Here is a 17,221-nt window from a genome sequence, read left to right as displayed (position 1 = left end):
TACAGTCCAGTTACACCCAACGCTGGTTTCAGCAAGACACCCTGAGACTGAGCGATAAGCGATGCGTAAATATCCGGCATCGCGTCTCGTGTAAAGAAAACCTTTAAGTTACATTTCACTGCGGTTGATTGAGAGATTTTTCCTCCTTATTCGTTGAATTTAAATTATACTTATTTTTATCATTATTATCTTCAATAAATTGCATTGTTACCAATGTATTCAATGGTGGGGCAGTGGTTAGCGCTGTCGCCTCACAGCACAGTGTTTTTGTGGGTTTTCTCCAGTTTCCTCCAAAAACATGCAATTTAAGTGAATTATTAACTCCGAATTGTCCGTAGTGTGCGAGTGTGTGTGCGTGAATGGTTGCCTGGCGACGCGTCCGAGGTGAACCCGCCTTTCGCCCGTAGCAAGCTGGGATAACATATAATAACAAAGACCTTAATCCAAATCCCACTGAGACATGGCTGCCCTCGGGGCTCCCCGGATCCAGATCCAGACAGAACTTGACCCCCTCAGTGGAGGCAAAGTCATTGAATGTTGCTGCAGATATTATTTTGAACACAAATGAGAGCATTCCATTCATATCCAGCAATAAAGGCGAACTTCCAAAAGGAAAATCCCAAAACAGCGAAGACTTACGAAAACGGGGATCGTTGTCCAGGATGAGACGCACAGAAATGGACATAAATGATATCCAGAGTCGTTTCTGGATATCCTGATGATTTAAACGTGTTTTACAGAGCGTCCAACGCTCGTTTCGTACATACGCACGTCCCAAATGTCTTATTCCATGCAGCTCAAATGAAGTTAAGTGGAACGAGGCGCTGGAGGAACCGTCAGAATCAAATGGAAGAGACGGGAGTCCAGCCTCTCCCCGTCGTCCCCGAGAGGCCATTTCTCTGGGATTCAGCACATTTCTATTTCATGAGTGAATCCCGCAACACGGTGTAACTGATTTAAAGTATTCGGGACCGTATGAAACATGACCACGCAGCTGGAAGGGATGAAACACGCGTGAGCGTTTTCACATGCACATATGACCCCTGTTTCACGTGTAAAACGTTTAAATCATACGTTATGCACCGCTGCAGGCCACACATCTCTACGCTAGAAACGTCTCGTGGTCGATAACAAGCAACGATTGTATTAAACCGATAACATGCGGGTTGTGCAGAAGAAAGGCTGCGACGTTATCGATTAAGATCCGATGTCATGCTTTCTTTCCACAATCAGCCTCCATTTGTCCGGGTTTTCATAGATTTTATAAACGTTACGCTCTAATGTTCAATCCTTTGAAAGCAGCTGATATACGGTTTAATGGAGTTCAACTACAAGGCGGGAAACCGAAGCGACCGATCGGATCAATCACCATCCGACACGCTTTCATGTTCACTCTTCGACTTTGGTAAAGCGACTTCAGTTCAGATTCACTCTCTTTGTCGATGCGCGCACGCTGAAGCGATTTCTCCCCGATCCGTCGGGGAAGCCGTCTGATGCGTTTCCAGGTGGCCTCTTTCCCACCTCGCATGGCAGACAGAAATGTGGAAGCATTTAGGCTGCACATATTCACACATACCGTGCACACACTCACGTGTGCACGTGCCATTCTCCATTTACGTATTTATCTTCGGAGCGTGATCTATGTCTAAGATAAAGCATCGCAGCGTCCTCCGCTTTGTCCCTGCGGGGGGGGGGGGGGAGGGGGGGGGCACATCCAAAACCCCATTTAATGGCGTCTCGACATAAATTCGATTTATTCTTTTCTAAATGTTTGCCGTCAGCTTTTCGTATCTGATTTCTTATTTCTTCTGATTTCCTGTGGCGCAAATAAGCAAAACCAGTTTCCCACCTTTATTTCACCGATCGGAGTCTCTCCGTTTGATCTACGGACAGACACTTGGTTGTGATGGGAAGATCCAATCCAATAATGTTAATGAATAGCTTTATCCTTCCTCCTCTGTAATTATAATTACAAAGAATTACAATAAATATATATATTAATTACAATTACAAAGAAATCCATCCATCCATTTTCTACAGCTTTTCCGCTTGGCGGGTCACGGGACTCGCTGGAGCCAATCCCAGCTTGCTATGGGCGAGAGGCGGGGTACACCTCGGATGTGTCGCCAAGCGCATCGCGGGGCCACGCAGAGACAGACAACCAGTCACGCACACACTCCTACACGCAATCAATTCACCTATGTGTTCGGAGGTGGGAGGAAACCGGCGGGGAGAACAAACAGGATTCGAACCCGTTACCTTCTTGCAGGTGAGGAGCCACCCTACAAAGAAATCATCTTTTTTTAAACCAATAAAAAACCAAGCAGGCAGCAAAATTTCAAAATAAAAGCGCTTTGAATAAATGCAGCCGTAAAGAGACGGCGGTAGCTTCAGCTTCATCTGAACGGAACGCCGGTGAGAACCGGTGAAGAGGTGAGAGAGAAAACACACACAATGAAAGAACGACAGACGGAACGATGGTGGGAAGGGTCGGGATGAGAGTCTGGAAGTCATTATTTCCATCTCCTTCAATAACACACATCACTCACACACACACACGCACGCGCACACACACACAGTTTATACACACAACTGTGCACATGGTGCAACCGGCAAATAAATAAATAAGCTCAGCAAAGCAGGAGAACAATAAACCCATTTAGAAAGCCCCGATGTCTGGGATCCATTCAAACGTCCTCCAGCACACACACATGTTGACACACACCATCTCTGCATGGGGCGAAAATCAGGAAAGTTTATGTTCTCTACCCCCCCCCCCCCCCCCCCCCTTCCATTACCTCGTTCCTCCCCCTCTCGCTCTCTCTCTCGCTCACTCTGTGAGTCACAGAAGTTATATCTGATTACGAAATAGAGGCGACCTCCAACGACGGATTACTCACCGCCTCGCCCGCAGGAGCGCAGCTTGGAGATTCTATACTTGGAGAGCCAAACCCCCCCCCCCCCCACCCACCTTTCTTTTTACAAAGATGGAAATTTAGAGTATTGATCAAATATTTACACACGAAAAACATTCCTCGGAATGCCATTCAGAACTGAAACATCTGCTTTGATGGTAGAAGGAAGGAGATTACGGAGATTACAGATTCTTCCAGCGCCGTGTTGGATTAGGAATAAAAATGTCACCCATGCTCTCTTTTGCTTTCCCATCTCGTCAGACATTTCCGGAGATGCTGCGTGTTTCATTCACCTTCTACTCCCCAAGCAGCTGTAAATAAACTGGATTTATCCCGTAAGAATCTTCCTCTAAATGTAATCTCCCGACAGCGTACGATCTTTAAAGTGAAATAAATGTCAGTCAGTGCGAGAGTGCGTGGACCCCCGGCAGCCGCTTTGGATTCCTCCACGCTGCTCGGCTTCCTGCCAAAGGATTGCTCAGCATTTAACAAGGAAGAATGAGAGGGAAGGAGAGAGAGAGAGAGAGAGAGAGGGGAGGTGGGGAGTCATTGAAGAGGAGGGGATAAATACTGTATGAGAGTCCGGGGTTCAAAAGCGGCGTTCTGGAGCTTGAGCCCTGCAGACGCTGAACCCGCGCCGTGACTCGCCTTCTGTTCCAGACGGGCAGGTAGAGCACAGAGCTGACCCGAGACCCGTCCACCATCCGCCGGCGGCAGCAGCATGATCCTCTGGAGGCTCGCCAAAGCGGCGTGCACGCTCTCAGCGTGTTTCTGTCTGGCTCGCGTATACGGGGACGATGACATCGAGGTCAACTACAGCGACAACTACTACAACGAAATCCCAGGCGGAGAGACGCCCGATCGTAAGTGCTGCGGTTCCTTTGTGTGGGAAGTCATGCAGCTTTGAAATGCTGAGATGAAGGAGTGGAAAGATGGAGAGATCAGGGTGAACGATGCACAAAGTGAGACTTGGTGTCTTTGAATGCATCCTTTAATCGCTCCAGTTATTGATTTGCCTTCCACCGATGTTCATGTGGGCAGTGGCCGAGATTTTCTGCTCAGTTTAATTCTATTTGTTGGTGTTTTTTTAGTTTGTTCTCAGGGAAACAGTCCGAAGCTTAAAACAGAAGTAAAAACACAAGAAAAGACAAAGAGGAAGTGTAGTGTAGAGGAGGGCATTAAAGAACATGCTGAGCCCGACCGGGAGCATCCGACTGGGACACAGGCGCATGAGCCCGACCGGGAGCATCCGACTGGGACACAGGCGCATTGATGCGTTGAATTTCCTCGGGCGTGTGCACGGAAGACAAAGTGTGAGCTTGCACGTGTTGCCGTGAAGGAGGAGGTCACACAATGTGGGGGTCAGCGCCCGGAGGAAGACTTGCATTAATGAGGAAGACATTAAATGGATTGTTGCATTGATGAACGATTACATGAATTGGACTAGCCGACCCAGAGAGCGCAGGGTGTGCTTCTTCTCTGCTACATATGCTACTTCGCTATAGATGTACGACATTAGCTCCTTCATACTGCTAAAGACTAACAGAATATCTCCATCCTATCGGAACATAGATTTGACACCTGGGTCATTCTACACCTACCCGCTCCCAGATCAATCCAAATCCCTTACGAACCCTTGGCAGAGCTCGGCCCTCGGGTTGCCGAGTCGGCTGCACGAACCTTCCACCTAATTTACTTTGAACCTCGACGACAGGCAGCCCTGTGATAACGCCCCATCCACAAGACAATTTCGGGCATAAACAGACTTTGGGAGGCTTGAACGTTAATCAGAACAGTCTGTCTGACATCGATCGTCCCTCCCGGATCGGTTTCTCCTCTTTCCTTCCACAAGCCGTTTTCCCAGGGTTCATTTTGTCCCGGCCTGCATTTCTCTCCTCTGCTTCCTTGATATCGCCGTGAGCCTGAGAGACGGACATTAGGCTGAATACTAGTGCATTGCAGGTTACTGCTAACTAGGTCAATAACAGGACTTAACTCATTCCCATCCTTTTAACTGTCCCCCCCCTCCAGCCACACCGAGCCAAGCCCCTTGCAGCTCTGCGGATCTGACCAAATGGGACAAACTCTTCATGATGCTGGAGAACAGTCAGATGAGGGAGAACATGCTGCTTCAGTACTCCGATGACATCATCAAGGTGGAGATGAGCTCGTTGCGCTCAGAATTAACTAGGTTGGTACGACAGAGCCAATAACTAGAACCTCATTGGAATTGTTTTTATGGATTCATCAGCTTATCTGTCAGATTAAATGTTTTGATGACTGGACTGGGATCGCTTCCTCGTATAGGTTAAAACCTTTTAAACTTGATTTTCCTCAGGACGATATCGGAGTTCGGCGGCTCCTGTGGGGCTGCCGTGGAGACAGCGGGAAGAAAGATGTCCACGCAGCTGGAGCGCCGCCTCGGAGAAGCCCTGCAGCGGCGAGATCAGGCTTCTGATGTCGGTGGGAATTCTGTGGAAAGGTCAAGCGACCTCGAGGCTATGCTGCAGCAGCTCCTCTCAGCAGTGAAAACGCAACCTTCCCGGCTGGCCAGACAGGAGGACGGTTTATCAACCAGCCCAGGATCCGGGACGAAGCCGCACCCGCACCAAGGACCAAACAGTCCGGAACTTGGAAGCGCTGCAAACCCACAGCAAGAAATCCCGTCACAAGAGGCCGCTTTGAACGGCGTGCTGGCCGCGCTGCAAGAGGAGAGGCTGAAACTGAACGAGGTGCTGAGGTCATCGAGGCAAAGATCCTTACCTGCAGGTGAGCCATCCATCCAACCGCCAGCGATGCCCGTCTTTGTTTTTACCTGTTGCAATCTGTCCCTTTGCATTCTCAACCGCGTCATCCACACAACCTTCCACCTTCAATCTTCTTTTTTTTTTACCTGCTTTGACACTTTCAGGTCATGAATCAAGTTAAATAATGAGAGCCGGCCCTCCCTCTGTCAGGTCTCACCTTTCCATAAATACCTTTGTCTGTCTCCGGGCGTATTATCCTCCTCGAGTAGCATTCTGTCGCTTAGCAACATTAGCCTCAGTCAACGCCGTACGAGGATGACTGACAAGCGGTTGGGTACGGGGGGGGCGGGGTCTAAAATAACTTATTACATCTGTTTATTTAGCGTTTATTTATTTATTGAAAAAACAAACCCTTACCATCAATCAACCTTCGCCTCCAGCTGTTTTCAATGGCGCATAATTAATGAGCCTGTTTACAGATAATAATTTAAGAGCAAAATGTGTGCTCTGAGCACGAGTCTGAACAACATGCGGTTCTAGTTAGCAGAGCTTCTGCTCTCGTTTGCCATCCATCCGCGGATTAAACACAGACTAATAGCAACGAAACATTCAAAAATGCTGTAATGGAGTGTGAGTCAGGGAACTTGGATCCGCATCAGAGCCACAAAACCACCATTCATGTCAGAAGACAGCTTTCATTTCCTGAAATGATTCACATAAAGACTCCGAAGCAAACCTGGTAGGTCGAATTACTCATCTAATTAAGACACACGTTTTACGGGTCCGGAAATATAAAGCCGGCCTACAAGAGGGAGGTTCAGTCATTGGCCAGTCTCCACGGAAACCACAGAAAAGCACGCTGGGAAAAGCATCTGAACGGAAATCATCACAAACAGAACGCCAGCATGTTCAAAGCATCGTTCTTTCGCCGCTAGTTTTGAATTGAGGAAACCCAAGACAAATATGTCGGTTTTTAGGGTCTGTGACTGCTAACGAGCAACAGAAGGGGTCTCTGATCCGGAGTGGCACAGAGAGAGAGGAGGGGGTGGTGGGGGGGGGGGGGGGTTCTGTAAATCCGTCCAAAAAGAGGAGGGACAGGAATGAGGTGAAGGAGAGGAAGCCAATTGTTCTACGTTTTAGCCCAGCGAAAGACGTTTAGCGAGCTCAAGTTCAAAGGAGTTTTTAGCTGCAGCTATAAACTCCTTTGAACTTGTACTTTTTGATGAAGTTCAGACGTCTTCATCTCGCTCTGCTGCATTTCCTTGCCGGCACGCACAAATTCCTGTTTTACAAACGTTATGTTTAAACGCGATAATCAATACAGTCTTTCCTCATTGCTTAGGGTGCGAGATGGCGCTCCTGTTCCCCATGCGTTCCCGTCGGATCTACACCTCCGTCACGCCGGATGTCCCCCTGTCCCTCCCCTCCTTTACCGTCTGCATGTGGGCGAAGCCGACCGTCGTCGCCAACAAAACCGTGCTGCTCTCCTACGGAAATCGCAAAAACCCCTACGAGATCCAGCTGCTGCTCGGTCAAACCTTGGCGCTCTTGACCGTCGGAGGAGAGGCTCACCTGGTGGAGGCACGGGGCGTGGTCAACCCAGGAGGCGGGTCAGAATGGATTCACTTGTGCGGGTCTTGGACGTCAGACCAGGGCGTGGCATCGCTTTGGGCAAATGGGGAAAAGGCGACAGCCACACCCGGAGTGGCCGAGGGACACGTCATTCCCCACGGAGGCGCGCTCCTGCTGGGCCAGGAAAGGAACGGCTGCTGCGGCGACGGAGGGATGCCCGGGTTCGACGCAGGGTTCGATTCCAATCTGGCGTTCACGGGGAAGATGACGGGGGTGAACATGTGGGACAGGGTGCTCTCAGCGGAGGAGATTTCCCAGCTGGCTTTGCGGGACGGCCAGGGCTGCGAGCAGAGGGGGAACGTAGTGGCGTGGGGAGTGACGGAGATGGTTCCACACGGAGGCGCTCATTTCATCAACTAACAAATTCACACTCTTCACGCTGGGAGCTACCGAAATTAGCATCTGCATCAGTATCGCCATGAACACTAATGCTGCAACGAACTTTAGGGGACAGGTTCAGACGTCACCGCCACTGCTGGCACGGACTGAAGGTTTATTTTTAAAACTGCTGCCATAAACACACACGCACACACACACACACACACACACACGCACGATTTTCTTGTAGATGTAGAGCGATATTTTACACAGCAATAAAGCATTTCTCTCTTTTTAGCAAGTGCAGTTAATCAGCCGTCGATGCAAACAAATGTTTTATATTATATATATTTTTTTACTCTCTCTGCACGCTGCTGAACATCCCATATTGCATTGCAGTACAAGGATATATGAAATACTTGCGTGACTGAAAACTGCTGTACTTGCTTTCATTTCAATCAAGACCATCCGACGTCTCTTTGGAGTAACTTCAAACCAAAAAATGTTATTAGCGATGTATTGTTATAAACAGTTTTCCTTAATTTGTGAAAAAAGCTTTCTACACTTTAAGGATTTCACTTTATACGAGTTATATGATTCCAGCTGTATTTTATTAGTTGGTAGTTCTCATTTTACTTTAGGATAATAAATGTGTGTTTTTTAATTCTGCATAAAGTAATCAGAGTGAAGCTGGTTTGTATTTGTAACGCGATATTGAGGTTATTCTTTTTGGATTTGAGAAAAGGAACTGTGGACAATGTTTACACTAATAATCGTATATGAGCTGTCTTGTATTATACTGTAAATTGTTGTTTTTTTGTTCTTGTGAAAAGGTGAAACTGAATGTATTTTGTATATATAAATAATTTTCATTATATGACAGAATGAATGGAGAATAAGTTTGAATAAAGATTTCAAGTTGGCTGGATATGCTAGATTTTTTTTTCTTCCTCTCATCGACCTCCTATCAACTTATCAAAACTTCCTGCCTGTGATTTTTGATTTATAAATCTATAACTTATAAAAAGGTGACGACACAAACCACACAAACTGACAACACGCCTCCCACTGTGGCCATTTGTTGTTGTTGTTGTTGTTGTTAACATATGTTTATAGCTTTCCTGCCACGCCCACTTTTCTCCTGCAGCTACGACCTCTTTACAGTCTCCGTCTGCAGGGTGACCTGCTACGAAAACAAACGTCACCTTCAACATTCAGAGCTTCCACTGACCCCGCCCGCCCCCCGAACTTTCCTCACTGCGCCGCCTCTGATGACTAAAAGTCAGCGCGTTATAACTAAGTGTTTTACCTCAGCGGAGCCATGGCGACAATGTGAAGGGCCATAGACAAGAGCTAATCCATCATAGCTTCTACGATCAGTGTGTGTGTGTGTGCGTGTGTGTGTGTGTGTCACATCAGATTGCGGGCTTGTGTTTACCCTGCGTTGTGTTTACGTAGAGGTTTTCGTGGGGGAGGAATAAATGAATGCTTGTTAATGATCCAACGCGAGGTTGGAGTGACCTGAGCAGACGGGTGCAGGGGGTAACATTTTTAAACTGCCTACGCTGCATTACAAACTGCCCCAAGGCAACACCTAAACTCACATCGCCCCCTGGCCGGCTGGATCACAGCCACTGGAAGCATGGGTTTCTACCTCTTCGTGCCCCCCATCTTTTCTCTCTGGTCTGCAGAGACTCACAAGCCAGGCCCGGTTTCACCGGGGGTTTGGCTACCACAGCCCTGCCTTGTTCTGTTAAAACTAAAACTACCAGTAACTTATTATCTCCACGAAGGAGGTTATGTTTATGCCAGCATTTATCTGCCTGTATGTCAAGATAGCTCAAAAAGTTACTGATTTTTCATTACATTTTCAGGAAATGTTGGGAACGTTACCAGGAACAGATGATTACATTTTGGGTGTCATCCAGAAGAGATCCTGGATTCTGGATCATTTTGAATCTTTTGTTAACGTTGCAGTCAATGGAGCTTTAACATTTGTTCCTCAATATCTTGGTTGATTGTTGACGTTTAAGAGATTTGACACAGTCAAATATTACATTTTAACATTAAAACCCATTTATGGATTCAAGAATCAGTTAAAAATACGCATCAACTCTGATTCACTTTTACTTTTCATGGTTGGTGTATAAAGATACAAAGAACAATCTAGAACCTTTTGATGATGATCCAGATCACCACGTGGACGGTGTAGATCCGGTCGCCAGTGCTTCAGACAGCGCTAACCACTGTCTCGTTCAATCTCGCAACATCTCAAGTGATAATTACAGTAGAGAAATTCAGAAAATGTTTATGCGAAAACAAAATAAGCCACAGAGGACCACACAGGTCATGGTTTACCAGAGCTGTGATTCACCATCATCATCATCATCATCATCCTGATGGCCTTATTGACGATGGCCCATAACTGTGTAAGACTGCGGTTCGCTCCTACAACTGCTGACCGCATCAGTAATTCAGCACGTTCCATTAAAGTGCACACAAAAGAGTGTGAGCGTGTGTTTTGTGTCCTACCTCCGAGCACGCTGAGGGTAATAGCCTGTGTGTGTTCAGCCAGCAGATCCGCTTTGGCTATGGCGGCCAGGGAGAGGTAACTGGACATGTTCCTGCTCAGCTCCCGGTTCCCTCTCTGCAGGAACCGGACCGCTACCGGAACGGCCAGCACCATGACCGACGGAGAGCTGTAGTTCTGAGGAGACACAAGGAGGCAACGAGGGGGCGGCAGCCCATCAGGTGAACAGCAGAAAGGATCAAATTATAGAAACAATGCAATCAAGGGGGTAGAAAGAAAAGAGGAACGAGGATGCACGGAGTCTCTGAGATCAAACGTAGCAACGTGTGATTCCACATCGAGAGGTTTGTCCCCGTGTCAACATTTAAGGATGAAGCAGGAGGATGGAGGATCTGAAAGGCAACAGCTCCCCCAACAGGGCAGAGGGAGACAGTGTGTGTGTGTGTACGACGGGTCATGTGTCCCACCGCTGAGATAATGCTGATTCAAACCGATTTCATGCATCTGTGGAAAGCAAGAAGGTAAAATAGATTTGTCGTTAATCATTTCATTGATCATTTGAAAATCGATAACTTCACGATTCCACGATGCTAGAAGTAGGTTTCTACGGAATGAGGTGCCGCTTCATTTGGCACGTTTCATCGTGGCTTTGAAAACTACACTCATCAACATCCTCATCAACGGAACTTTTAGAAAGTGTCGTACCGCTTTTCTGCCACATGGTGGCAGTGCCCTCAATAAAATGCGTCGTTACCTAATCCCAGAAGGTTAACTTTGTTTCAGGCGATTTCTGTCTGGCTTTTAGGAACACATCTTAAAATGCTACAAGCAGATCTTGATGAAATTTTCAGATCCACTAAATAGAGCTTCAAACTTTATCTCTCCATATCGCAGTTCATTATTGACTGATGTTTATGGAATTTGACACAATCATGTAGGTTTCGATTTTACCACCGATTTCATCCAGATCGGCTTTGAGGTGCTTGGCGGAGGTCTTTTCTGGATCAATACTGAAGCAGATCAGTTTGGATAACTCTGCAAATGATATATAATCTAACTATACCAGATTGTTATCCTCTTTGCTGACGTAGAGATTTATTACCAATCTGATATCTGAATATAATCTCATCAGCGTTCCTTTGATGTGAAGCGCTGCACAGATCACCCTCAGCCGCTGACTTCACTCCTCTCCGTGGGAGTTTTAGTGGAAGAGTAAGAGGAGTGTGGATCTGCAGATTCAAATTAGAAGAGGTCAAAAGACGAGATAAAGACACGGAGGGTGGGGGCAGGTTAGAAAATAAAAAAGAGTCAGGAGAATGAAAGGAAGTCAGAACATTTTGTTTCGCTTGGACGTGTAAACGCCGTTCACCCCTGGATGGCGTGTTCAGGCGTGCCACAGGGAGATAAGTGTGGCCTTAAATTCACAGGAAAAGTGAGCTGCATCGGTGGATGCTTACGCTCTAGTTGACTTTGCAAACTGGCACCGGAAAGTCAAGGACTAAAAATAGCTCTTTTAGAATGAGATAATTAATCTCACATCTCCCAATCTAAGATTAAAAATCATAAAGGGGTCCGATATGAAAAATCCTAGATTGGGAGATGCACCTTAAATGGAGCAATAGGAAAAATCAATGCTGACAAACGTGTTAATGCTGGTTAATTATAAATAAAATGTAATTAAAAGAAAAATGACAAGTTTTAAATGATATGAAAATAACTACCTAGCTAGCGGTAGCTAACAGTGAAACCAGTGTTCAACCCCCACTGATCACTGGGCGCACTCTGACCTACATTATAGCGTTTAAATGCTCTGCATACCTCGTTGTCAGGCTGCATTAGTCAGCCCAATCACAAAGAGCTGCACTCGAAGCGGCGACAGGTACGTGTAAAGGTATGATCTCTATATTCAGGTGGGGCACCTGTGGAAAGCAGCAGTAGAGAACGCCTACCTGCAGGATGCAGCTGGTGATGTCGGACGCTATCTTGGCGTGCGGCGTGTCCTCCGTGGTCTCTCCTTTCGGGGTGAGGTTGTGCTCCAGGCACGACTCCCACAGCCCCACCAGGGCGGTACTGTGCTGCTCAATGGAGCCCGTCTCCCTTATGGCGGTGGTGATGCGCGTTACGCAAATCTCCACCACAGCCTGGTCGTTGTCGTTGGTCAGATAGTCCTGCCGGGTGGACAGGGGGCATATAACGGTAAATAAAGGGGGCCCAAAGAGGCGTGAGGGGCAACAGACTGTCCGTTCTGTCTACTGACCGGTGAGCAGGAGATGACCTTGATCTGATCCAGAGCCTGAGACAGACAGTCTTTGATTTCTGAGTCCTCCAGAGAGAATAGATCCCCCGCCCTGGACAGATCCCTCTGCCCCAGCACCTGGCTGAACAGTTGGTGCATCCTGGGCCTGGTTTAGACTCCGATCAGACCAGTTTGGGACTGGTACCACCCAGTTTAAGATCCCAGGCTAGCCTCTAACATGTTTATCTCTTGGTTTTACAGGACCATCAAGAGGGTCGTCTGCATCGGGTTTCCGAAAGAGTGGAGAGTAAAATAATCACAGGGATTTAAAGAGAACATTATTTATAAATCAACATTTGTGTTGATGAATAATCCTAAAAATACGCTTCAGCGCATTCCTGGATGACAGAAGATAAATTCGGCGTTTGCCCGAGGCCTGTTGCCATGGAGATGGGGCATATTCCAGAGAAAGGCAGTCTTTCTACAGCCAAGTCCTGAAAGAGAGAAGAAAACGGAAAATCTGGGTTCGTTTTCTGCGCAAAATAATATTCTGTCAAGAAACAGTTAAAGCAAATTAAAGGGGGGGGGGGGGTACGACAAATATTCTTAGAACGGTGGAATGCAAGTCAACATGAAACGAGCAGTTCAATATTTTGGGAATATTTGTTTGAATCTGTCTGTTACCCTCATTAGCCTGTTAGCTTAGCGTGGCATAAATACTGGCGAGACGCGCCTCTTTTTACAGGGGCGGCACGTACAGGTTAATATGTGATGATGTGAATAACCGACTCCTTTGGTAATGTGTGATCTGTCTGCTGCAACCCCCCCCCCACACACACACACACACACACACACACTCAGAGCTGAGGGATTTAGGAAACACTGCGTTATCCATTATATCCGTTTCTGTGACCCTCTATTAAACATTAAAACAGCAGGTTTACATGGGCGATGGGAGGTATTACACAAAAAACACAACGAACAATCGCCTCCAGAAGTGCATGTTCACATAAAACCCAAGAAGAGCTGCTCCACCTTAAAAGAAGCCCAAAACTCGTCCGCCGCCGAGCTGAAATATGGCCGTCATTGTTCCCTGCACACCCAGGCGGCTCATCCTCTCAGCATCGGAGCCTGACCGAAGGACGGCACGAAGCGGAGCGCTTTGGGAAACAGACATCTCTCTCTACGGAGCGCTGCCCGACGCCGGGATACGGGATGAGGAATGTCATCGGTCAGAGCCAAAACAAAACTAAACAAAATACGACACACTTTTGTGTCTGTCACATAAACGTGTGTCACACCGTCACGTAGAGGAGAAGGTTAGAGGTGCAGTAAGTGCACACACACACACACACACACACACCTGGTTAAGTGAGTAAAGATGGGGGGGGAGAAAACAGGCCTGAGGAATTTCACTTCTTAAACAATCAGCTAGTTACTATTAATCACCGGGCTACGGCTCAGCAAGCTCAGGAATGCAGCCTTTAAACCCACACGCAGACACACACACACACACACACGCACGCACGCGCGCACACACACACGTATTGCATGATACCAACCATAAATGCTTCATAGTTCAGACAGAATAATACTTTGATATATACTGTAAACATTCCACCAGTGAAATCCATATAGGTGTGACACTCCCACTGGTTGGGAGGGGGGGGGGGGGGGGGGGCTGAAGGGCCTCTCTCTCCACCAAGACAACACTGACTCTTTTGTAATACCTACAGGACGACCCCCACCACCCCCCCCTCTTCCTGTTCAGTCAGCCTTAGACGCCTGTGTAATGTGCACCTGCTATTCTGCAGGCTGTCACACACCTGTTGAACCCGAGTGTCCGTCAAGAACCTGATTGGACGAGCTGCTAAATAATAGATCCAGTAAAACGACTTCACTCCTCCTTTGAGATCCAAACTAAGCGCTTCTTATATTGATCATACCGAGCAGAACCCCCTGGTCCGTATCAATGCTGTGATTAATGGCCGCTTATCTCGGCGGCTGCTCCCTAAACTGGGCCGATCCGTGGATGAATCGGCGATCCCCCGAGGTCCGCTCCGGAAACTCAGAACTCAGTTAAGACGTCTTGAACGTTGGACCCCAGCGGTGCAGCTTAGGAACACACTGCAGGACTTACTGTACGTCACTGAACGTGTGTGTGTGTGTGTGTGTGTGTGTGTGTGTGCGTGTGCGCTGAGGAAGAAGGAGAACGTTCTCCATTATTTATGCCCTGCAGTTCTACAGCTGCAACAACTGGGAATTACAGCAGCCGGAGAAAATAGCTACTGAAAAAGACACAGAAGCTACTGAGGGATGGAGAGATAAGGAACAGGAAGCATGGAGAGAGAGAGAGAGAGAGAGATTAAGCTGTGGACCTGGTAGGAGAACCGGACTGCAGGAACACGTCACCCGACCCCGACGTGCTGCTGCTGAAGGTCTACACACATCGCCTGGTGCATAAGCATTACCCTCCCCGTCTCTCCCTGAAACAACTTAAAGACCTTTTTCCTTTGTCAAATTCTCAGTTTTGCCAAACAGACAAATCCAGAAAAAAACCTAAAAAGGATCCGAAACCAGTTTGTTTAGCTGAACCCGACAAAAAAGGTCACTAGAAAGTGCGTAAAGCTTTTATTTAATTGGGTAAAAGGAAAAAGCAACAGCAATGAAAGTCCAGGCGCAGAATCTTTGCTGGGTTCCTGCCCGACTTACTGCCCGTCTTCGCTCCAGGTGATGCGTACAATCCAGAATTTAGAGCGTAATCACGCAGGAAACGGATGAAACGGCGAGGACGCTCTCAAAGCGCACGCCATCTGCCGAAGCTGCAGAAACATTCCTGCCCCGCGGAGCGGATCCAAATCTAACCAGCCTCAGACAATCCCAAAAGATCAGCTCTGCAAAATGAAACCCATCTGAATGTCATCGCTGCAGGCCCGACCTACAGGGGGGGGGGGGGCTCCTCTCAGACTGCTGAGAGGAATTCCAGGCAGAAAGGAGACGCTCTGGTGACAACAGTGCATTAGCGCCAACATTCACACACTCCCCAAGCCATTCATTATTCATTATTCATCCCTCCAGGGTCCTGCTGTTTGGGATTAGTGGTCAGAAAGCGTGTTTACAAACTATCTGATGATTAAAGGCAGTCCAGGCCAATAACACAATAAAATAGAGTACCTGATTACGGTTACTGGAATGAGGAGAGAAGGGAGAATGCAAATAAATATATGGGGGGGGATTGTCTCTGCTTCCCTGTACTAATAAAAAAAAAAAAAAGATATAATTGAATTATGGACAAACTGGAGAATTTAAAGGAAATCTGAGACATCAATTTAAGACCCATAAAGAGCAGTTCAAGTTCAGGACGGCCCTCCTGGTGACCTTCAGAAGTCAAAATCAAAGGTCTGTGACCTTGAGGAACCCCCGCGCGCACATACGCACGCACGCGCGCACACACACACACACACACACACACACACGACTCTACTTAGACACGGACGATATTTTAAGAGGCGAAATACTCGGAATAATTTGAAGTCCTAAATCCTCTGCGCGTTCCGAACCCACCCGAACCTGGAGCTTCATTAGAATCGACGTTTCGTGCGTTTCATTCCCACGGAAGCTACAAACACGCGATAATTAGCAGGTAACGAGATAACGCCGCTGAACTGGACCCGCATGCGTAAATGCGCTCCTCCGTGCGTCCAGCAGAGACCGAGGCGCGTCATCCTCTTAACGTTCCACGGAGACCGCGGGTGGGATTCACAGATTAAACCGGCGGCGCGTTTATTCCTCTCCAGAATGCCAAACAGCCAGAAGAAAACGACGCTTAGTTCCATTCCCGGACGCCAACGCGGTTTACCTGCGGCGCGCCTGACGTGGACGCGCGGACGGTGGACGTGGAGGTTCACTCGGGCACCCCCAAAGCCTCCGTCCGAAGCGGCACATAACATCAACTCAAACTGCCCACGGTCCGCTTCAAGTTCCCCCACAGAGCGCGCATTGTCCACGGGAACGCGCGCCACCGCGCGGCGGGAGCGGGCGCGTGGAGACAACAGGTGGATGGAGCGACCGCGTCCCGCCTCTCTGCTGACAATTACAACCTTAAAGTGTCTGATCGATCAGGAAATCTGTCAATAAACTAATATGATAGATCTGGAGAAGCAGACATGTAAATTAGGTGTTATTAGGTGTATTATTTTGTTGTTCCCAAACAAAAAATACATTTAACCTAATATAAAATAATATAATATAAGATTATTATTAATTTACAATAAATAATTGATACTGAAATGTATTAGATTTTCTAGGCCATGTCTTTTTTTTAAATCAGTAAAAGTAACTCATTCTCTGATTAGATTTGTTTTTAACGTATTTATTTAGCGTTCTTGCTGCTTCAGTCAGGATCTCAACCATGAAGCCAACATGTGCAGGTTTGAAGCTCGTCATGCCTCGGGCATCGACGGGGACAGGTCGCTCCTGATTATTTGACCAGGGTGTGTGCAGCCGGTTGTTTCTGTCCTGTGTTTACATGGAGCTGGTGGAGACGCCCCATGACAGAATGGTGGACTTCTCTCAGGACGTTCTTTGGACGGTCCCGCCTTGGAATTATGACGCTATCCATGCACATAGTGCCGCAGCCCAGTCGAGGCATTTCCAGAATCTTTCGAAAGGGGTCTTTTAGCCAAACAGGTTTTATTAGTATAGGATACATACATATAAACATTGTGTTTGTAAATCCCTTGAGTGTAATTCTATTATTAAATTTTTAAGATTAAATATCCTGTTTTTAAAAAAATATCTATATTTCTACAATCTGACAATCTGTAGAGTAATACAACAGATC

At 47.3% G+C, this 17,221-nt stretch overlaps 3 protein-coding genes across 3 annotated transcripts in view; 1 reads left to right on the top strand and 2 right to left on the bottom strand.

The window, feature by feature from the left end:
• veph1 (ventricular zone expressed PH domain-containing 1) overlaps nt 1-1,613 on the bottom strand; it is a 17,292-nt gene extending 15,679 nt beyond the window's left edge. The window contains exon 1 of the mRNA XM_068745696.1: nt 1,592-1,613. Within this exon, the coding sequence (XP_068601797.1) occupies nt 1,592-1,613 (22 nt within the window). The remainder of the gene's footprint in view (nt 1-1,591) is intronic.
• Nucleotides 1,614-3,636: 2,023 nt separating this feature from the next.
• ptx3a (pentraxin 3, long a) lies at nt 3,637-7,654 on the top strand. Its single transcript, XM_068745325.1, has 4 exons — nt 3,637-3,778; nt 4,947-5,106; nt 5,254-5,684; nt 7,005-7,654. The coding sequence occupies exons 1-4, from the start codon at nt 3,637-3,639 to the stop codon at nt 7,652-7,654; spliced, it is 1,383 nt and encodes a 460-aa protein (XP_068601426.1).
• Nucleotides 7,655-9,959: 2,305 nt separating this feature from the next.
• LOC137901651 (ventricular zone-expressed PH domain-containing protein-like) lies at nt 9,960-12,537 on the bottom strand. Its single transcript, XM_068745695.1, has 4 exons — nt 12,400-12,537; nt 12,092-12,310; nt 10,145-10,319; nt 9,960-10,066 (listed from the first exon to the last, which is right to left on the bottom strand). Exons 1-4 carry the CDS (start codon nt 12,535-12,537, stop codon nt 9,960-9,962), a joined length of 639 nt encoding a protein of 212 aa, XP_068601796.1.
• Between the last annotated feature and the right edge of the window lie 4,684 nt (nt 12,538-17,221).

The sequence above is a fragment of the Brachionichthys hirsutus genome, chromosome 11, assembly GCF_040956055.1.
Source record: "Brachionichthys hirsutus isolate HB-005 chromosome 11, CSIRO-AGI_Bhir_v1, whole genome shotgun sequence".
In the NCBI taxonomy this organism is placed as follows: Eukaryota; Metazoa; Chordata; class Actinopteri; order Lophiiformes; family Brachionichthyidae; genus Brachionichthys; species Brachionichthys hirsutus.
Note: the sequence above shows the minus strand (reverse complement) of the source record. Positions and strands in the feature narration are given on the sequence as shown.

Bases quoted from the DNA above. Each gene is read 5' to 3' on its own strand.
- ptx3a (XM_068745325.1), top strand. From the start codon at position 3,637: ATGATCCTCTGGAGGCTCGCCAAAGCGGCGTGCACGCTCTCAGCGTGT. The intron at 3,779-4,946 runs GTAAGTGCTGCG...CCCCCCCTCCAG, and splicing joins AGGCGGAGAGACGCCCGATC to CCACACCGAGCCAAGCCCCT. The intron at 5,685-7,004 runs GTGAGCCATCCA...CTCATTGCTTAG, and splicing joins GCAAAGATCCTTACCTGCAG to GGTGCGAGATGGCGCTCCTG.
- LOC137901651 (XM_068745695.1), bottom strand. From the start codon at position 12,537: ATGCACCAACTGTTCAGCCAGGTGCTGGGGCAGAGGGATCTGTCCAGG. The intron at 12,311-12,399 runs GTCAGTAGACAG...TCCACCCGGCAG, and splicing joins AGGTCATCTCCTGCTCACCG to GACTATCTGACCAACGACAA. The intron at 10,067-10,144 runs GTAGGACACAAA...TGCGGTCAGCAG, and splicing joins TACCCTCAGCGTGCTCGGAG to TTGTAGGAGCGAACCGCAGT.